At 36.5% G+C, this 22,366-nt stretch overlaps 3 protein-coding genes and 1 long non-coding RNA gene across 5 annotated transcripts in view; 2 read left to right on the forward strand and 2 right to left on the reverse strand.

Moving 5' to 3' along the window:
• The window catches only part of erap1b (endoplasmic reticulum aminopeptidase 1b), a 10,391-nt gene extending 4,156 nt beyond the window's left edge, over positions 1–6,235 (forward strand). For both annotated transcript variants that reach the window (XM_023393565.2, XM_023393564.2), the window contains exons 6-19: positions 355–509; positions 665–778; positions 1,134–1,265; positions 1,517–1,648; positions 1,879–1,962; positions 2,116–2,273; positions 2,718–2,797; positions 2,916–3,099; positions 3,288–3,444; positions 3,600–3,784; positions 3,881–4,042; positions 4,135–4,275; positions 4,554–4,635; positions 5,070–6,235. In XM_023393565.2, coding sequence (XP_023249333.1) covers positions 355–509; positions 665–778; positions 1,134–1,265; positions 1,517–1,648; positions 1,879–1,962; positions 2,116–2,273; positions 2,718–2,797; positions 2,916–3,099; positions 3,288–3,444; positions 3,600–3,784; positions 3,881–4,042; positions 4,135–4,275; positions 4,554–4,635; positions 5,070–5,240 — 1,937 coding nt within the window. In that variant the 3' untranslated portion in view covers positions 5,241–6,235. The remainder of the gene's footprint in view (positions 1–354; positions 510–664; positions 779–1,133; positions 1,266–1,516; positions 1,649–1,878; positions 1,963–2,115; positions 2,274–2,717; positions 2,798–2,915; positions 3,100–3,287; positions 3,445–3,599; positions 3,785–3,880; positions 4,043–4,134; positions 4,276–4,553; positions 4,636–5,069) is intronic.
• Positions 2,964–4,582, reverse strand: LOC147817572 (uncharacterized). Its single transcript, XR_015436247.1, has 3 exons — positions 4,455–4,582; positions 4,114–4,264; positions 2,964–3,101 (listed from the first exon to the last, which is right to left on the reverse strand). It is a non-coding gene; the product is annotated as an uncharacterized LOC147817572 (long non-coding RNA).
• Positions 6,236–9,934: 3,699 nt separating the features above from the next.
• LOC147817573 (uncharacterized) lies at positions 9,935–12,826 on the forward strand. Its single transcript, XM_087170244.1, has 3 exons — positions 9,935–9,963; positions 10,699–10,981; positions 11,176–12,826. The coding sequence occupies exons 1-3, from the start codon at positions 9,935–9,937 to the stop codon at positions 11,293–11,295; spliced, it is 432 nt and encodes a 143-aa protein (XP_087026370.1). The 3' UTR covers positions 11,296–12,826.
• A 628-nt stretch (positions 12,827–13,454) lies between these two features.
• LOC111644637 (embigin) lies at positions 13,455–17,386 on the reverse strand. The gene is made up of 8 exons (XM_023393569.2): positions 17,288–17,386; positions 16,472–16,655; positions 16,018–16,100; positions 15,660–15,796; positions 15,084–15,239; positions 14,713–14,830; positions 14,587–14,620; positions 13,455–14,120 (listed from the first exon to the last, which is right to left on the reverse strand). Exons 2-8 carry the CDS (start codon positions 16,627–16,629, stop codon positions 14,060–14,062), a joined length of 747 nt encoding a protein of 248 aa, XP_023249337.2. The 5' UTR covers positions 16,630–16,655; positions 17,288–17,386; the 3' UTR covers positions 13,455–14,059.
• Between the last annotated feature and the right edge of the window lie 4,980 nt (positions 17,387–22,366).

Below are 22,366 nucleotides of genomic sequence, written 5' to 3' on the forward strand. Positions count from 1 at the left end.
TTGAGAAAAGTATTGGCAGCATAATGCCTTAGAATACGAACAGACTTTATGTCTGAAGACAACCAGTATACATTTTTATCATGTCCTACTGATTAGTGAGAGATCACTTTGACTAGCACATATATGTAAATTTGGATCTAGGCATTTAACAGTGCTAGTGGTCTGTGCCTGAGCCAGATAAAACATTTCTCTCCTCCAATTTGGAATGAACAGAGAAACTCTGATGGCGAATATAAAATGTAATCAGCACACTGAATGCATTGTGTGTGAATGTAAGTTTCAGAGGAGAATTGAACCAGCAGGTGAATATACCATATTTAGCTGTATTTAAGTGTTTGATGTTGTTCGCTGCAGACCTGGCTGCTATCCCTGACTTCCAGTCAGGTGCGATGGAGAACTGGGGGCTGACCACCTACAGAGAGACGGGCCTCCTCTTCGACGCCGACAGGTCTTCAGCTTCAGACAAACTCGGCATCACCAAGGTCATCGCCCATGAGCTTGCACACCAGGTACTTGGCCTATATCTGTTTTGTCTGTTATCCATCAGCATTATATTAGTAAGTTAGTAAGTTACGAGGAAGAATTGAGCGACTTTTTAATGCTGCATAATTACATCATGTTCTTGTACATAAAGCTGTTCTTACATGTTCTCCTCCCTGTCCAGTGGTTTGGGAACCTGGTGACGATGGAGTGGTGGAATGACCTGTGGCTCAACGAGGGTTTCGCCAAGTTCATGGAGTATATTTCTCTCGACATCACCTACCCAGAGCTGCATGTGGTGAGAGCACAGTGAACCGACTTGTACCTTAACTTAAGAACATGTGCACTGCACATTATAGCAGACAGGCGACGAGCATACTGATTGCCTTCATCTTCTTAATTTGCCGGTCTGCCATATAGTGCAGTTTATCTTTTTGTTATTTATACTCTCTCCAAGTTAAATTCAGAAATTATTTACTGGCATAACAAGAAAGATAATAAATATACAAATTATCTCAAACTACAGTATTTATGAAGTGTTGCTGTAAAACTTTTTCTTCTTTTAAATTTTGTCCCAGGTCTGACCTGAACCTCTTTTACTTATCTCCTCCCTGCACTCCCATATTTCCTCCCTCCTCTCTCCTTCCTTCCAGGATGACTTCTTCTTGGGGAAATGTTTTGAGGCCATGGAGGTAGACTCCCTCAGCTCCTCCCACCCAGTCTCCACCCCCGTGGAAAACCCCATGCAGATCCAAGAGATGTTCGATGATGTGTCTTATGACAAGGTCAGCTTCATTCTGGATTGAGGGCCATTCATTTGGTGGTGATGCACTTCAATATTTGACCTGTGAAATTGTCTGTGTACTTGATTAAAAGTAAAGTCGACTCATAAAAAAAGGTCCATGAATTTGAATGAATACCCAAAGTTTAATGAAAATTGTACGAAACAAAACATTAAAACAACAGAAAGTATTTGGATTGTTGAATTTCCGCATGCAACATACAGTGTGTTTGGTTTTTTTTTTGTTTCTTTTAGGGAGCATGTATCCTGAATATGCTGCGGGACTTCCTGACTCCAGAGGCCTTTGAGATCGGCATCATCCAATACCTGAAACGCTACAGCTACCAAAACACTGTCAACAGCCACCTGTGGGAGAGCCTGACTAATGTGAGTGATGTATGAGCGAGTATGAGTAAACACCGCAATGTTTGGTGTCACATTTACATTAAAGCTTAAAATCAGTCAGCTTTAATGAATAAGACAGGTCATGTAACAGAATGTGCCTGTTGTTCATTTGGGAGGTTTTGTGTTTGACAGTGTGTGCGGAATGTGTCTGTTACCGTCAGTATTGGCGCTATTATGATTCTCTGCTAAGATTTTGTGCCCCTCCCCAACAGATCTGCGACTCAGATGATCTGGACGAAGGCCGAATGAAACACAAAGAATTCTGCTCCAAACGCAACGTGCCGTCTGGAGCCTCTGTAAGTTTTCATCCTTTTTCGCATCCACTTTCAACTGAGCACTGAGCAAACTCCAGCGACTCCAGTAGCACTCTCACGTAGCTGCACCACAAGTCTGTCATCTGTTTCTGATGTGAGATCATTGATTGTGTATCGAACTGTGTGCATACGCAGAAGTGGTACTCTGATGATGAGCTGGATGTCAGGGCCATCATGGACACCTGGACACTGCAGGAGGGCTTCCCGCTGGTCACTGTGGAGGTCAGAGGTCGGGAGGTCAGACTCAGTCAGGAGCGTTACCTGAAGACAGATGACCCCTCCCTCACTGAAGGGTAAAATGTCAGATTAAAAGTGTTATGGCAGATAACTGTACTGTATCAGTCATTGCAGAAGTCGCTATTCATGCATTTGAAATCAGTTTTAAAGCCACCGTGTCATTCTTTATATGACCTTATGATTATAATTTTCAAATACTACACGGCCTACAAAGCCAGAGAGCAGTGACTGATTGTCAGCGCTCTGCAGCCTGGGCAGCAATACAAAGCCAGAATACAGTAATTACACAGTCGGAGTACAGAGTCAAAGGCTGTTTTCACACAAATTATACATTTCTGGGGCCTAATACATCATTTTGTATAAGGTAAAATAATTGTCAAAATATCAGTTACTGTGTTACATTTTATTCCTACAATCATTAATATAATTTTAAGTTTGATCATTTATTGTTAGACTTTTTTTAAATTGATTTATTTTTAATCATCATTGTGCGTTGATAGATTCCTGTGGCAGATTCCACTGACGTACATGACCAGCGCCTCCAGCACCATCCACCGCTTCCTGCTTAAAACAAAGACTGGTGAGTGCGATGTGGCTGATTTATTTATTTTGGCTGCTATATTTAAATCCTTTATCCACATGCAGAAAATTTGAATTCTACTTTACTTCAAAGCTTGTATCCATACTCCTCCATGCAGACGTGCTGTACCTGCCGGAAGAGGTGGACTGGGTGAAGTTCAATGTGGACATGAGCGGCTACTACATGGTCCACTACGCAGGCAACGGGTGGAACTCCATTATCAGACTGCTGCAACACAACCACATGGCGCTGACCAGCAACGATCGTGCCAGCCTCATACACAACGTCTTCCAGCTGGTCAGGTCTGTTAAGAGATCGCAGAAGTTAAATTTGGTTGTATTTTAATCTCACTGACAGTTACTGTGCAGAACATAAAGACAAAAATAGGGCAGTATTTCCTGCTGAGCGTGGTTTGTAAATTTTGAACGATAGCCGAAATGGAAAAAACTGCAGCATGTGTTTGATTTGAAATCTGTCTTGTATGTTGCAGCATAGGGAAGGTGAGGTTGGACACGGCTCTGGAACTGTCTCTGTACCTGTCCAGAGAGACTGAGATCATGGCTGTGACTCAGGGCTTTGGAGAGCTCGTACCTCTCTACAAACTGATGGAGAAGCGGGACATGCCGGCTCTGGAGAACCAGATGAAGGTTAGTGAAAGCAGCAGTCGTACCAGTGTGTCTTAAAGTTAAGACTGAACTCTTATGGAGGTTAGAGCAAAGTAGTCAATGGGCTCAGATTGCACTTGTCCACAATTCCTACAGTTTACAGAAGAATTTATACAATGGCCTCTTGTGTTTTTCAGGGCTACATTGTGGATCTGTTCAGGGGGCTGATTGATCGGCAGGAGTGGTCTGACTCCGGATCAGTGTCCGAGCGAGTGCTCAGGAGTTACCTGCTGCTGTTTGCCTGTGTAAGGAACTACACTCCCTGTGTGACCAAAGCCACCCAGCTCTTTAACCAGTGGAAGGCCTCTGATGGCAAAATCAGGTCAGGGCTGCTAAATAGCGCAACAGCATAACTAAATGTTACCTCTTGTCAGAGCTATAATTTCAATAAAGATTAAATACTTTTATCTGTTTTTAGCCTCCCTGTCGACATCACAATGGCTGTGTTTGTGATTGGAGCTCGAACACCAGAGGGGTGGAACTTCTTGTTTGAGAAGTACCGCAATGCGATGCAAATGTCTGTCAAGAGCCGCATGAAAACTGCCATGACTGTCACCCCCCTGCAGGACAAGCTCAAGTGGTGTGTATGGACACATGAGTAAAACCTAGTTTAAAAAAGGGAATAGCCATGTCCGCTGCCCTCCCTCTAACCTCTCTCTTTTCTGTCTGCAGGATGATGGAGCAGAGCCTCCGCGGTGATGTGATGAAGACTCAGGACCTCCCAGACGTGGTCGTCTCAGTCAGCAAGAACCCCCATGGCTTCAAACTGGCCTGGGACTTCCTCCGAGCCAACTGGCACACCCTGATCAAGAAGTCAGTCAGACCATCACACAGACACGTTTCAATCTCAATTTAAGATGAATTATGAATGCTTTGTATTTAAAAATGCACCTGTCTTATTAGATAAAATTACATCATGGAGTTTCTAGCTTTATAAAGTGTCTTTTTTTTTTCTTCTTTTTTAAATGTAAAGGTTTCAAAACAAAACTCACATGGTTGCCAATGTCTTTCCTTTTTAGATGGAAATGTTAAGAGAGTTGAATATTCTGAACTTTGAATTGCGTCTTACTGTCTTTGCTTTGATGCTACAGGTTCGACCTCGGCTCCAGCACTATATCATACATGGTGACTGGGGTGACCAACCAGTATTCTACCAGGGAGACGTTAAATGAGGTAAGAGAAACAGATACACACCCTCTTTATGTAACTGGGTTTCAATCCACGGACTCTTTGGACTTTGTCTTGCATCCTTTATTTGTTTTCTCTGTCTGTCATGTTTTGTTGCACTTGTTATTTGTACAATCTCCTGAAAACACACTCTCAAAAATAAAGAATAAATAAAATATCAGCAGTGGCCTGATTCAAATGGGAATGAGCAGGAGAGCAGATCAGTTTGCATTGCTTGGTATGTTCATGTTTAGTACTGGCTGCAAAATAAAATTGCACATTTTTAGTATGGTTTATGGGAGCAGAATTATTTTTTTGTATCTTATATCTTTCTTCTCTATTTCTACTTTCAAGTTTGTTCGGAGGATGAATGTGTACTTTTGGATCTCGTGTCAAATGTAATATGTATATTTAAATCTTTCTGCTCTGCATGTGCTCAGGTACGAAGCTTCTTCGGCTCCCTGACCGAGGAGACGGGCTCGGAGATGAGGTGTATCCAGCAGACATATGAGACCATTGAGGATAACATCCGCTGGATGGACACCAACCTTCCTCTGCTGCGGGCCTGGCTGGACAAACACGGACACAAAGGGCCTCATGAGGATTTATAGCGGCAGGTGAAGCAAAAAGTCTAATGTGGATAATAATGTTGCTCAAAACAGAAACTACTACAAGTTTGGACACAAGTCAAAAATTGGATGACTTTATATTTGACGACTATAATCAAGAAGTTTGTCAACTCAACTTTGACTTGAACGGCACTAACTCCTGACTTCATTTGGACGGTAGATTTTAACTCTTACTTACTCTTTATCTTACAGCCTAAAGAAATACTGTCATGTGATCCATAAGAGACACATTCCCTCAGTATGTGAAAGTAGCCTTAAGAAATGCCTTAAAGAACCAGATTATGTGAGAGGTCTGAGTTAGGAACATCATTTTAAAAGGAAAAAAAATATTCAGGGGGGGTTTGTTTCCCAATGAAAGTGCTCTCCAGTAGACAGTCTGAGTGTTTCTGCTCACTGCTGTCTGTGTGTATCTGTATATGTTTGTGGGTATTGTGTGTGCTTGTGCATGTGTGTGTGTTTTTGGGGTTAAGTTCAAAGATGGGTGCAGCACTCCCTGTCTAAAGTCTCAGTTTTTATGAAGGTGATTTTCATTCATGCTGCAATATGACTGAAGGCTGAAGACAGCAACATAAAGGTGGTACAGTGCTGTTTAGGTAGCAGACCACTTCTTCCCACGAAAAACAAAGACAAACAAAAATAAGACTGGAAATACGCTCTAGAGAAAGAAGCCAAAAGGAGACTTGCTGCGTCCAGCCTTCAGTAAAACTGCTGCAAAAATGTGGGAATACCCACAACAGCTACATCTGACAAAAGGTCAACCTAATGCACTTGTTATTCTTTTGTATAGTTCAAGTGTTTTTAAACCATAATTGAGATAAAACAACAGATCAGATCATTTTTGCACAGTTTGAGTTTCCAATATTGGAAACATGAATAACTACTGTAAAATATTTTTAGGTCCGGATTTACAGCAATTCTGTTATTTTCCAAGGAGAATATGTGTTGAATTAAATATTAAAAATGAAAAATTCCCATAATTTCCGTTTGTATTTCTATTATTGCATTGTATTCTATTATATCCTAACCGTACTTTATTCAACCTGGCAAGATCAGCTGTGGGAGTCGTATAGAAGTAACCTCTGGACCTTTTCACATCTGTGGTCAGCAGGTCGTCTGTTTCTAAGTGGTAAAAGTTAAATTTCCAGATTTGTGGAATGATTTCATACTTTTCGGTTTGTCTGTTTCTATTCAGTCACACAAACACACACGTGCACGGACTAACACATTTGCTCAAACCAAACTTGAGCAGGGGGCCAAAGTGCTTTCTTTAAATGGAAATTATACAGTTTCTTTTTTGATCTGTTAAGGTCACTTGTCAGGGCGAGAGAGAGAGAGAGAGAGAGAGAGAGAGAGAGACTGCTTTCAAGGTGTGTTATAGGAAATGTAGGAGCTCGAGTTTTTGGAGCTTGGCATGTAGTACTATCTATATCTCAGCCTTTGCTGTACGACTTTTGACCACTTAAAAGAAAATCTGCATTTATGGAAGTGCAATATTAAACATTAAACTGCGCTGTACTCCTTTAAACTTGATCCAGGCTCCATTAGCCTGACCCATAGTGACAGAGCCACTGTGACGGACAATTAAATCAAAGAAATTACTCTCAAATTTAATCAAAGAAAATTCATTCATTCAAAAATTAATTTTTAACCTTGATTTAGCCAAGTGTATCAAGTTTTTTTTTTTTTTCCCCCATAAATTGGCTTGAGCACTCAACCAATCTCTCATGTGGACTCACATTCAACATGGCACATACTCTGCCTCGTTCCTCCTCAGGGTTTTAGTAGGAAGTGCAAAGTGCTTACAGAACAGTGTCTTCTTCACCTGTTGCTTTGACTCTGGAGCACCAGTCATGACTCTACGCTTACGATAACATAGAGGAGCCTCAAGATTTTAGTGCTCTTCACTTTCAGTCGGTTTTAATCTTTCTCATTAATCTCTAAAAGTTTCTTAGTTTTTGTTAGTTTCTACGGTAATGTGCCTCTCAGAAATGTAGCTGTTACTTTAAATCTTCTAATCCTACCATAAATTCCTCTGATGGACCTTTAGCACAAACTAATATAACACACTGTCCAACTGATAAAACACACATACGTTAATATAACATATATTCGCACACGTAACACTTGTGTATAAGCTAAGCACAAGCTTAAACACACTGCTGGTATGGGAAATAAAACTTAAGTTTATGAAGCTGTTTCAGGGGCTGACATATTTATATGCTTACTGTTTATGCTGGGCTTTGTACTCACACACACACACACACACACACACCTCCCCCTCACCAGCACACCCACAATAGAAACTGCACTCTGCTCCAGTGAGTTTGCCCTCCCAGTCCCACACCTGAGGAGAGCCATCTCTGGACTGAAGGTAAGAGCCTGAAGCTGCTCTTTCTCCCTCTGCTTCCTGTTTATGAAACTTACTGCTCAATTGCTGAGAACTTTTCATTTGAATTTAATCTCAGTGTAAAGTGTCGAACAGTTTATTTGTTTAGTCCGTATTTACAGACCTGGCTCCTGTTCCAGTGTGCTCGCTGTTCATGTGTTATGAATTCTGACCTCACCTAAGTCTCGTGTGATTTTCATGGTCTTTTTATTTGCTTGCTTTTTGTTTAATGATCTGTTCAACATATAAAAAGTGGTAATGTTAGACCACCTCGAAGTATGTATAGATCTTTTGTTTCCCTGTACGGACTCAGCATCATGTTGAGGACTCGATCCAGGTGGGGAAAAAAAATAGTTCAGTCAATTTGATCAAAATGTGTCTCTTTCTTTATGGAGCTGACGTTATAAAATTGTTAACGGTTCATTCATTTCAAAAATTTGATCAAAACCTGTTATAAACTCTCACAGCCACTTAGTTCCTCGTAATTTCACTCTCACAAGACAGGAAGTGAAGCAACAATTTACCAGCAGTAACGGCTTTAGTGACATGTCACTATTGGTCAATGCTACCTGAGGCAAACCCACTTAAATTTAGTCTTTAGACCCGTAGGGACACATAAGAGGTGTGTCTGGAGCGTGTTTTGAGGTGGAGGTGGAAGCTCTTCAACCTTTGATAAAAATGACATGAGCAGTGATAAACTTGTGATTCAAGGTTGTTGTTCAGTCTGTTATAGTCTGTCTGTCCGGTAATAGCATGAGACAGCATGAGGAGACTATATGCCACAGGTTGTCGACCTGTCCTGTGAAAACAATGCATCTAGAAAACAACAGCTTTTTAATGACATTAGAACAGCTCTCTTAATTTGACGGTGCATTTTTCAGGTTATCCAATTGGTTTTTAAATGGTCTGTGTATCTGGAGAGACTGGAAAATCTCCTCAATTTATCTGAAAAATTCAAAAATCAGAGATACTGTACATGGTGTTCACTGGATAACAAGTTATAAACTTATAAATGTTCAAAAAAATAAAGCACAAAGGAAATGATGGGTGCATTTACACATATATCGACATATTGCATCTTAAAACTGTGTTCATTTTACTTAACTTTTTGGAGCATTTTTGCAATTAATGCGATAGGGACAGTGAGAGAGCCAGGAAAGTTGGCGGAGAGAAAGAGAGGGTATGACATGCAGCAAAAGGCCTGGGGTGGATTTAAATCCAGACCACTGCGTTAAAGGTCTGAGCCCAGATGGCATGCACACTGCCAGGTGAGCCACTGGGGTGCTTTAAATCTATGTTAATTTTAACGTAAAACACAAAAAATTTAATTTAAGATATACTAATATCTTAGTATTAACAGTTATGGTGGTGTATAATGTGGATATAATGCTGTTTATACTGGGTTGTTGCTGCAGTTCAGTCAAGTGTGATGATCCAGAAAACTCCTATTTAGATTTTGATGAGATCGTGTGATGATACATTTCATCACTGTGTTCCAGCAGTTTAAAAAGTGAGTATATAAGCTTCAGACATTTTAACATGTGAGAAAATACACATCTCATCTCTTTGAAAATCACACTGACCTGACAGCTGTAGCTCAAACTGTGGGGATTTATTTGCAACTTGAAATTTTGTCTTTTTATTCTTTGAAAATCCTGAAGAGAGTCTTGTACTAAATTAAGTTTAGACCACATGCTGCACTGTGTCGAGCTTTGATGTTGATGCCTCTGACCTCTTCATACACTGTTACCTCAACATTCCCGTCGATCACCAGCCAGGTTTACAAGCGCACTGGAACAAATGTGCTCGTCAGATCTTTGCGTAATAACACCAATCAGTGCAGGCGGCCTGAATGGCTGTAAAACGTATGAGGTTACTGGAGAACAAATTGTCTTCTGGTAAGCAATGTACTTTTATAAGTCTATTATTACTCCACCAACACATAGAGAAGGGCAATAAAACAGTTTTCAGTGGATCATGATATCTCGGACAAAACGGTTATCAGTCTTAAGTTATAAGTATTCTTGGTTACCACAGAAAAGAAAAAGAAATGTGGTTAGATGGTGTTATCAGGGAAAAGGCATCAAAACCTACATTAACGTAGTCCTAGAAGGTAAGCATGTTTAAAGTCTATAAAGTTAAGCAGCTATAGAGAGGTAAATGTTTTTAGATAAATAAAGCATGAATCGGTGGCAAAATTAATATGCAGAGTTTTGTCTCTTTCCCCCTCAGGTTCAAACTGCGATTTCTGACTCCACTTCCATTCTGGTCTGTGATCACCACTATGATGATGTCCTTTCATTACATTCCCATTCTAGAGTAAGACACATTCCCTTTCACCTTTAAGTTTCTTTGGTAATTAATTTAACCCTTTTGTTTTGTTGACATAGGCTTTAATTCTACATCTTACAAACCCAACAGCTGTATGAGATTAATAATAATATTGTTTTTTTTAAAAATCAACCATTCTCTTTTCCTTCAAATCTTTTTTTTCCCTCCGACCTTATTAAAACTTTTATTACTCACTGTGCTTGCACAAATAATAAAGGTGTCCAAATGTGGAAATGACCATAAAACATTGTATTTACACCAAATAAGGACATATTTCATGTTTATATTTACATTACAAATATAAAATCTTTTTCTTTGCCAAAGACAAAGAAATTCCTTGTCTCATTCAGAGACAAGGAAATGTACAGTATATTAATCTTAAATAGTGATGTAACTCTTATAAACACCTGAAAGAAAAAATCAATAAAGTATCAATTAAACAATAAAATGTTTTTTGAGTTTTAAAGAGGGCCCAGGATCTCCAGGACCCTACGATATTTAAAAGTATTAAAACTTGAAAGACATTAATGTTTCATGAGAAATAATGTCTTTTGTCTAAATGGATTTGGATAGAGTAAGACCAGTTCCCTGTCGCTCCCTTTCTCTCTTCTCACTCTTCTACCTTCCCATTGACAATTCCTTCATTCACACACTGTCTTCCTTTGCACTCATCTCCTTCCCATCTCACCCATCCCCATCTTCCTCCTCCTCCTCCTCTCCAAGGATCTTCCTGGGCATCCTGGGCTTCGGTCTCTCCATCATGTTCTGCACCACCTTCTGCAGGGCGTGCAGTCGCCTAAGGGAGGAGGAGTTAGAGAGGGAGGTGTTGAGACGCAGTGAGCAGGGCGGGAGCCGGCCTCCTATATTTTTTATCCCCTTCCCTAGAAGCATGTCGCAGCAGGACAGTGAAGACGTGAGGATGCCTCAACAAAGCCAGGATCTCCACACAACTCCTCCAAGATACAGCACAGCTGTCGTCTCTGGGCCCCCACCTTCCTATGATGAGGTGATTCTAAAACAATGACACATAAGAACTGAAAACTTTACTAGCCAAATCAGGGTGCATCAGATGGTGTCTCATTTCGATTTTGCCATCCCCAACATCCCACATTCACTAAAAAAATGATGCATAACATCTACCTCAATGTGCATTTCCTGGTAGTTAAATTTGAACTTTGTGTTTCTTTCTGTGTTTTGCAGCTGGGATTCAAACCTGATGATCTTCCCCCTGCTTACACAGAACATACTGTTCCTGTGTATCCAATAACACCCCAGTCGCACACAGACATGGCACAATCACAAACCCGGTCGCAACCATAAGCCGGGACCATCACATTGTGTCTGTGTTGAGGTTATGGACGGTCTTGATTATTGCACTGAATCATGGACTTGAGCTGGTAGCTGGAGTTTACAACATTTTAAAGAAACTATATCTTGTGAGCTTTGCTTTTTCTTGTGGTAATGAATGCGTTGTTGGAACAGAGATGATGAAAGCTGCAGAGATGGCACCAGGTTTATAGCTACAGTGCCATGAGTTTACAGCACATTGTCCAAGCCACTAAACCACTTAAGACCCAAAATAGATTTTATTCCCATGCATGATGATTGTTCAACTTGGACTGTGTGTATCATCTCCCTAAGTGGTGTTGTTACCTCCACCATGGAGGTTGTGTTTGAGTTCAGTCTGTTTGTTTGTTTGTTTGTTTGTTAGCAGGATATCTCAGAAGCCACTTTATAGGCAGTTATGATATTTAGTGTAAATTCAGTCGTAGATCCAAATCCAAATGGTGCCACCATGTGGCCATTTATGAAGCACTTTGTTTTGGCTCATGTCTCCTGAATGAATCATGAGGAGTGGGTGCCATTTCCCCCCTTGGATTCTTTTTTCCGAACATGTATTAGTGCCTCTCAACACTTCTACCAATTTATTTTGTCTTTGCAAAATCTGGTTCATTACATATTTGGATGAGCTGCATGTGTTGTACTGTTTTCCTATAACTGGCTGCCCAAGTCTTGTAGTTGTGGTCTGTGTGACATAAACTGACATATCATACAAATTTGATAACAGTTTGCTGATATGTGGCCCAACAACATGCTAAACTTAAATACAAACAACTCAGTATTCAGTGTGATTTGCTTTCTCTCCTTTCTCACACACAGGATTTTGATATTTGCCAAAAAATTATGGCAGATATTATCTACCCCAAATGCTGATTAAAATATGTCTTCTTTCATCAAATCACTGGTTTAGAAGACTGTTCGGCCTTAGGGAGGTACAGTATGTGTTCTCTGAGTGCTGTGTAGTTCACATTCTTACAGGAATACTGAACTGAGCAGCACTGAGGTAAAGACATAGACACAAAAGGTGTGTTTTTACATGTAGCAGAGGTGGGGAGAACTTTTGTAAAGATTCAATGGTCCAAAGCAAAAACTTGTTCTCAGCTCTGTCCTGAAATTGGATTATATGTTTCTTCCTATTTTCTTTCTTTCTTTGTCCTTATTTTCTTTTTGGTGACACGGGACCCACAACCCACTGCTAAATGCTGGGGTCCCATAGAATTTACCTGAAAGATTAAAGCAGTGTTTTAAAGTCAGAGGTGTCACTTATCCCCCAAGAAATTATGGGATAAATATATATATCTTTAAGTGTTTATATTTAATTTGCCATCATTTTTCTGTGTAAACATAAAATGTGCATAATGTTGATATTGTCATGTGTACATATCATACATTTTTCAACAAACAACACTGTAAATACAGTATTTTCACCTTAACTGTGATGTGTATTCACATTTTGGCACAAAACCATTCCCTTGTAACGAGTGGAATAAAAGTTGATCTGTTTTGCAAAGATACAGTGTTGTGTGACTTCTACTCAGAATTTGACTTGAATTTCAGTTTTATAAAAGAAAAAAGGGCCAGGCCAGCAGAGGCCGCTCTTGCACAAAAGGTTTGGCCTATGCAAATTGCCAAGGCAGTTTAATTCACAAGATCCTAACATTTATTGATGTATTGTGTGCATTTCTGCACATCTGCACAGAATTAAATTTTACTCTCCTTTCAGGTACTAAAACTTACAAGAATCAACCCTTTAACTTGCTGATGGAGTGTCATCAATCCGATACACTTGAACCAACTATTTTTCTTACTTAACTGCATTCAGAAGCATAATTCATCACTGGAATTTTAGTACTTGCAAACTGTAATGCAACTAAAACACCTACAATTCAGTCAAATTCTTTCTCACTCCAGAGTTTTATTTTATTTATCATTTCAATTTCAAACTTGTAGTCTTCATTTAACACAAAAGGCTTTATACAACCTTTCACCAATGCAGTGGTTCACCCAAACAGACTCTGAAGTGTAAAATCAGTCTGTCTCCACATGGGTATCCATATATCAATTAACACAAATACTTTCACAAAATGTGTAAAATGCAAGTTAATATCTCTTGTGGGCAGTTAATGAAACAAACACAATAACAGTGATTTGTGTAGTTTAATCTGCTTGTTGACATATACAGTGGTTAGATTAACATGAAAAATATACACAAACATCTGCATACATGAGGATATATCTTGATTATTAAGGTAATTCACTGTACGTAGACACAGTGTTAGGCACACATTACTGTTAGGACAAACTCCAAAAAGTGACAAGAAGTCATTGCAAGCACAGTATGAATGGTTAGTTAATTGCTTTTTGAGAGTGTAAGGCACTGCTCATAAACAATAATTCATAAATAACAGCAAAAAAGAGCTGAGGTTGCTGTCAAAATGAAGATAATCATCTTCTGCACTGACAAAGAAGTGACAAAGGCAAAGTGAGTCTAGTCAACAGCATAAGTTTGGTTTTTCCACAGGAAGTGAAGGCATACAGGGTTCAACACCCAAAACCAAGGTGGGTAAACAATTTGTTTTCTCACAAATCGTGACCACACTGATCATTAAAAGCAAAAACCATTTCTTCTAGCGAAATAGAATAAAGTGATTGTAAAGTTGTGGTTATTGCATTTTGTTTGGTGAAAATAAACAAAACAGTTTTAAAGAAGCTTGAATCTGCTGGATTGCAGCCTTTACAGTCTTTAGACTTTGCGCTGTCTCATTGAAGAACTTCCCTCTGATCCATTATTTTCTCCCTGCATCCTGATGAAGGCGTCAAAATTCATCATGAAAAACCACAAACATGTGCATCAAAGTTTAAGATATATCACCTTTCACTGATGGGGCACCATTAATAAAGGGTTCATCAGCTGAAATTAGTATTAATGTTAATAAGTCCTTTATTATTGTTTTATAAATCACTTATAATTAGTGTATATCATTTATAATCATAACTAATCATTTACTGTCAGAAGTGCTGCTAGAACAGTAAATTAAGTGTTGATGCTAAGAATTGTCTTTCTTACATTCTGATCTTTGCATAACAGCTCTCTCTTTACATTGAATGTTTTGCAATTACATGGCTGTGAGTTTCTATTCAATAATAATGCTGTGTTATACATTTTGGTAAACCATTAATAAGTATGAAGGGTTTTTTACTTTATAATAAGCTATCAGATTTACAGTTATAAATGCAGAAAAGAAAAAGAAATTTGCACTTTGTACTCACTGTGTGTTCGTTTGATCAGCATTTGTCCCATTTTCTGAGAATAAGGAAGATAAGTTAAAATACAACATACTATACAATACACTCAATGCTGACATGAACAAGCGCATCAATATGTTGTCTGACTACCTGCTGTGCAGATTTTCTTGGACTGACTTCTCTCATAGAGCAGGATGGCGGCAACCAGGATCATCACTTCGACCAGGATGGCTATGAAGGGCTTCAGAGGCTCCCAGAAGGTGATGACCTTCAGCAATGGTGGAGGAAGTATTCACATTTTTTTTCTTAAGTGACAGTGCAAATACAACAATGGAAAAATACTCCATTACATGTAAAAGTCCTGCATTCAAAACAGAAGTACAGAACTTTTTTTATTTAAAGTATAATAATAATAATAATGATAAGTAAGAAAGTTTATTCATAAGGCACTTATCAAAACTGGAGATTACGACCACGATTAAGACCACAAAATGAAATTGAAGTTACTTTCCACAACTGACCCTCAGCTCCACCTTGCTCGTTGTTTTGCTAATGTTGTACACCGCCTCACAGTGATACAAGCCAGAGTCAGCCTCTGTCAGGTTGTGCACCACCAACTTGGTCTTCCCCTCTTCATTTTTGATTTCATACCGCTCCGCAGCAACGAAAATCTTCTCCTATAGGACAAAAGCATCCCGCAGCTTATTGCTTGCCATCCTATCACTCCAGTGGGTCAGGTCATGTCTGTGTTTCAATGCCACACTTTTCTGGTGGTCGTGGTATCTTTTGTAACAGGCAATGAGCATCATCTCAGGGTTATGATTAAAGAAAAATACAGTTTTCAAATTTACCAATAAATGCATTTTATAAAAGTAGTGAAAATTCTGTTGATGTAATCTGGATTTAAATTTAGTAAATTTCCCAGGATCGTTTCAAATGGAAAAATTATGAATAAAAAAGTTGTGTCTTACCCACACTGACCAGTTAAAAACTAAGTAAAACAAATGTTGAAAGGGTGCTAATTTTAAAATAACAAATGACATACATCTCACTTAAAACCACATCAAAGACAACCTGTCAACAAGCAGCTCACTCACTTTATCTGTCCCATTTAGTTTGTACCAGTTCCATGAGCTGGGCTTTGGTTTGTTGTCGTCCATTTTACATGGCATCACTGCATAATCCCCCACATAGCTGACTATTGGCTTATCTCGCACCTCACTGATCTGTGGAGCTGGTGGAAAATTGGGAAAAGTGTGAGAGATAATGGTTAGAAAATGGCACTGTGTAGCCTACATCCTGCACCCTTTAAAAATGTGAGTGTAAATATTGATATTCACTATGAATAAGCAGCAAGGAGTTGTGAGCTGATGGCAAGACAAATACTGACTGAGAATGTGAAATATGATTCAGGTAGTCACTAATGCGACTCATATGAAAGGATGTGATATGTACCTTCCAAAACAAAATCTATTTTTGCTTTATCTCCAAATATGCATGAGTAATTTCCGAGTTTTTCTTCACTGTCAATCCTGAACCTGTAAAGCAAAAATAGATGAGAGGTTTTATACAAAAACATGTTATATTTAATTAGGATTAATGATAAATAATAATTAATAGTCTGGATGAAGTGCATGCTTCTTCTGTCAAAAAACTTGATTGTTCTACAATTAAATGTGTTCAGATTATTTATAACTTGAAAATAACAGTCTCTATTTTTGTTAAAATATAGTAATTTTAAACAGAATACAATGCTATTATTAAATATTTTTGTAAATCAGGATGTACGCATGCATGTCTTTGAATTATCAGACAACATAGCACTGTGGATTGGGACCGACAGAAATTAAGACAAAGATGCAGTTTCTGAAACTTATTGGATAAGATAATGGATACATGAAGCACTTACGCTCGTTTGAGATTATACTGCTCATTTTCCAACTGCACTGTGAGCCGGCTGTTTTCAATTTCATCAACATCTTTTCTCCAGTAACCACTTATGTTCGGTAGTTTGTTCATATTACCAGTCCAGGTACACTCAAGTGTTAGTTCGACAGGGTTCAACATTTCAACTTTCTCAGTATGATTTTCACCTATGTGGAGAGATGTAGAGGTGTTTCAAACACAAACACAAGGTAAAAGTAGATCTGTTCATTCAAAAAAACTGACTGTGAATTCAACTTTAAATTACATTTCTACAGCAGCTATAATTTATATATTGAAAAAAGAACCACTAAATCAACACTGTACAGTGGCATTTTGAAGTTCTTTAGCAATGTACTAATATGTAGCTAAAGTTAACTCAGAAATAGTACAAGCAATGGTTTGAATATGAACCCGTGCCATTATCTTGTTGTCTGTACAGTTTGTCTGTTGTAAACCAAGTAACGTTAGGTTTAGCATAACCTATTTAACACTGAGAAATTTGTTGTGAACAATTGTGAACTGCTAGGTTAGCTGCATAAAATCCAACTGTTATTAGCTGTACTATAAAATTACTATCACCTTTGTTGGTTGTGCTCGAACTAGTGAAATTAAATATATATATGTCCATTTCAAGGCACATTTAATCATTTTGTCAGTTAACATAACAAGCGCTTTCAATTTGGTTTCAATGTCACGCGTCATCATAGATTCAATACTTATGCCTGCTTACATTCAAATGTTAAAATCTGATTGTGCTATCTGGGATATAGTCAGTGGACTCATGCCTGAAAACTCTTACCTTTAAGGATAACGCTTCTTACTTCTGTTGGCAAAGGACTGATGGGAGCTGCTGGTGAAGGAGTTGGGCCAGTTGTCTCTGACAAAAACAAACAACAAAATGTAACACTAGCAGGTAAAACAGGCTACATTTTCTCAAGAATTAAGAAATAATGTATACTAGGCGAAAAAATATCTTGGACTTAGTGTTCACTTGAGTTGTTGGTAGGAAATTACCAGGTGGTTGGTAGGATGTTATTGATAATTACTAATGTGGTTGCTAGTGTGTATATGGACGAGTGGGACATGTCCCTTACTATACTATGACGTTGTTTGACTTGTTTATACTCTACTATACTGTGACGTTATTTAAAAAATTTTATGCCTTACTATAATATAAGGTTATTTGATGTTTTTTTGCCTTTCCATAAAATTACATTTTTTGATGTTTTTAAGCCTTGCTATACTATGACTTTTTTGTCATTTTTAGGCCTTATTATACTAAGAAGGTTTTGCCTTACTATACTATGACGTTTTTGAAATTTTTATGACTTATGATGTTTTTAGCTGTTTTTATGCCTTACTATGCTAAAATGTTGTTTGACGTTTTTATGACTGACTATACGATAACATTTGTTCATATCTTTATGCCTTACAATACAATTACTTTTTTAGACGTTTTTGTGCCTTACTATATTACGACATTTTATACCTTACCATAATGTGACGTTTTTTGACATTTTGATGACATACTATACTATAACATTTTTTGACGCTTTTGTTGCTTATTATACTATGTTGTTTTATGCCTTACCATTACAAGATGTTTTTTGATGCTTGTATGCCATAATATACTATGACTTTTTGACATTTTTATGCCTTACTATACTGTGACGTTTTATGCCATTTTTAGGCCTCACTATACGGTCATGTTTTCTGACATTATGATATTATGATACTGTGATATTTTTTGACCATTTTATACCTTACTATAATATGAAGTTTTTAAAAGTTTTTATGCGTTACTAAACTGTGACGTTTTTTGGAAATTTTCATGCCTTACTAAAATATGATGTCTTTGATGTATTTATGCTGTACTATACTAAGGTATTTTATGCCTTTGTATACTTTGTATACCATGTAGTTTTTATGACTTTTTATGCCCTAATATACTATGTCGTTTTTATGACTTTTGATGAGTTACTATACTATAATGCTTTTATGACTTTTTATGCCTTACAAAACTATTTCGTTTTTAAGCCTTGTATGCCTTACTATACTATGTTGTTTTTAAGCCATACTATACAATGACGTTTTTATGACTTTTTGTTTTACTATACTATGTCGTTTTTTATGATTTTTTATGCCTTACCATAATAAGTCGTTTTTATGACTTTTCTACCTTACTATACTATGTTGTTTTAATAACTTTTTGTGCCTTACTATATTATGATGCTTTTATGACTTTTTATGCTTTTTACGATACTATGGCGTTTTTATGGCTATTTATGCCTTACTATACTATGTCGTTTTTATTCCTTACTATGTCTTTTTATTAAATTTTATGCCTTACTATACTATGATGCTTTTAAGACTTTTTATGCCTTAGTAGAGTATGTCGTTTTTAAGACTTTTTGTGCCTTACTATGGTATGTCATTTTTTTGACTTTTTATGCTTTACTATAATATGTTGTTTTAATGCCTTATTGTACAATGTCTTTTATAAGATTTACAATACTATGTAGTTTTTATGTATTTTTATGCCTTACGAAATTATGTCGTGTTTGTAAGTTTTTATGAATTATGATGTGATGGCGTTTTTAATCCTGACTATACCATAACGATTTTATGATTTTTTATGCCTTACTATACTATGACGTTTTTATGACTTTTTATGCCTTGATATACTGTCGTTTTTTTTACTTTTTTGCCTTAGTATACTATGTTGTTTTTAAGCCTTACTATACTATGACATTTTTTGGGATTTTTATGCCTTACTATATTATGTCGTTTTTATGATTTTTATGCCTTATTATACTATGTCGTTTTTATAGCATTTTATGCATTACCATATTATGTCGTTTTTATATCTGACTTTAATATGTGGTTTTTATGACTTTTTATTCCTTACTATACTGTGACTTTTTTTGACTTTTTATGCCTTACTATACTATGATGTTTTTATGACTTTTTATGCCTTACTATACTATGACTTGTTTTATGCCTTACTATACTATGTCGTGTTTATGCCTTTTCATGCTTTACTATATTATGCAATTTTTATGATTTTTCATGCCTTACTACACTATGTCGTCTTTTTGACTTTTTATGCCTCGTTATAATATGTTGTTTTTATGCCTTACTGTACTATGCCGTTTTTATCATATTTATGCCTTAATATACTATCTTGTTTTTATCACATTTATGCCTTACTATACTATGTAAATTTTATGACATTTCATTCCTCAGTATACTATTTCGTTTTGATGCCTTACTATGCTATGTCATTTTTGTGACTTTTATGCCTTGGTATTCTATGTCGTTTTAATGCCTTACTATACTATGACTTTTTTAAGGCTTACTATACTGTGACATTTTTATGACTTTTTATGCCTTATTATACTATGTCGTATTAAATCCTTGCTATACTATAATGTTTGACATTTTTATGACTTATTATGCCCTTCTATACTATGTTGTTTTAATGTCTTACTATACTATATAATTTTCATGACCTTTTGCGCCTTACTATACTATGTCATTTTTAAGCCTTACTATACTATGATGTTTTTATGCTGTTTTATGCCCTACTTTTCTTTGTGGTTTTTGTGCCTTACTATACTATGACGTTCTTATGCCTTTTTATACCTTTCTATAATGTGTAATTTTTATGACTTTTCATACGTTAGTATACTATGTCATTTTTATGCCTTACTATACTATGACATTTCGATGACTTTTTGTGCCTTACTATACTACAACATTTCATGACTTTTTATGGCTTACTATACTATGACGTTTTTATAACTTTTTGTGCCTCACAATACTTTGGTGTTTTTATGACTTTTTATGCCTTACTATACTATGACTTTATATGCGTTACTATACTATGACGTTTTTATGACTTTTTATGCCTTACTATACTATGACTTTTTATGCCTTACTAACTATGACGTCTTTATGACTTTTCATGCCTTACTATACTATGATGTTTTTATGGCTTTTTATGCCTAACTATACTATGACTTTTTTTTTTACTTTTTGTGCCTTGTTATTCTATGTTGTTTTAATGCCTTACTATACTATGACTTTTTTAAGTCTTGCTATACTGTGACATTTTTATGACTTTTTATGCCTTATTATGCTATGTCGTATTAAATCCTTGCAATACTATAATGTTTGACATTTTTATGACTTATTATGCCCTACTATACTATGTTGTTTTACTGTCTTACTATAGTATATAATTTTCATGACTTTTTGTGCCTTACTATACTGCGTTGTTTTTAACCCTTACTATACTATGATGTTTTTATGCTGTTTTATGCCTTACCATACTATGACGTTTTTATGACTTTTCATGCCTTACTATAGTATGACTTTTTATGCCTTACTATACTATGACATTTTTATGACTTTTTCTGCCTGACTATACTATGATGTTTTCATGATTTTTTATGCCTTACTATACTATGACATTTTTATGACTTTTTATGACTTACAATACTATAACTTTTTGTACCATACTATACTATGTTTTTATGACTTTTTGTTCTTTACCATACTATGACTTTTTATGCCTTACTACACTATGACGTTTTTATGACTTTTTATGCCTTACTATACTATGATGTTTTTATGACATTTTATGCCATACTATACTATGTCGTTTTTATGACTTTTTACGACTTACCATACTATAACTTTTTATGCCTTACCATACTATGACTTTTTATGCCATACTATACTGTGACTTTTTATGACTTTTTATGCCATACTATACTGTGACTTTTTATACCTCAGTACTCAATGACGTTTGTGTGACTCTTTATGCCATACTATACTATGTCGTTTTTATGACTGACCATATTATGACTTTTCATGCCTTACTATACTATGACTTTTCATGCCTTAGTCTACTATGACGTTTTTATGACTTTTTATGCCATACTATACTATGACGTTTTTTATGACTTTTCATGCCTTACAGCAGTATGACTTTTTATGCCTTACTAAACTATGACATCTTTATGACTTTTCATGCCTTACTGTAATATAACGTTTTTATGACTTTTTATGACTTATCATATTATGACTTTTCATGCCTTACTATACTATGACTTTTTATGCCTTAGTATACTATGAAGTTTTTATGACTTTTCATGCCATACTATACTATGACGTTTTAATGACTTTTTGTGCCTTACTATACAATGACTTTTTATGCATTACTATACTATGACGTTTTTATGACTTTTTGTGGTATACTATACTATGACGTTTTATGCCATACTATACTATGACATTTTTATGACTTTTTATGGCATACTATACTATGTCGTTTTTATGACTTTTCATGCCATACTATACTATGACGTTTTAATGACTTTTTATGCCTTACTATACTATGACGTTTTATGCCATACTGTACTATGTCATTTTTATGACTTTTTATGCCATACTATACTATGACTTTTTATGCCTTAGTATACTATGAAGTTTTTATGACTTTTCATGCCATACTATACTATGTCGTTTTTATGACTTTTCATGCCATACTATACTATGACGTTTTAATGACTTTTTATGCCTTATCATATTATGACTTTTCATGCCTTACTATACTATGACTTTTTATGCCTTACTATACTATGTCGTTTTTTAGCATTTTATGCATTACCATATTATGTCGTTTTTATATCTGACTTTAATATGTGGTTTTTATGACTTTTTATGCCTTACTATACCTTTATATGCCTTACTATACTATGACGTTTTTATGACTTTTTATGCCTTACTATACTATGACTTTTTATGCCTTATTATACTATGACGTTTTTATGACTTTTTATGCCTTACTATACTATGACTTTTTATGCCT

Source organism: Seriola lalandi, unplaced genomic scaffold (assembly GCF_002814215.2).
Source record: "Seriola lalandi dorsalis isolate HSWRI2012SDOR001 ecotype SW California unplaced genomic scaffold, Sedor1 jcf7180002054938, whole genome shotgun sequence".
Taxonomy (NCBI): domain Eukaryota; kingdom Metazoa; phylum Chordata; class Actinopteri; order Carangiformes; family Carangidae; genus Seriola; species Seriola lalandi.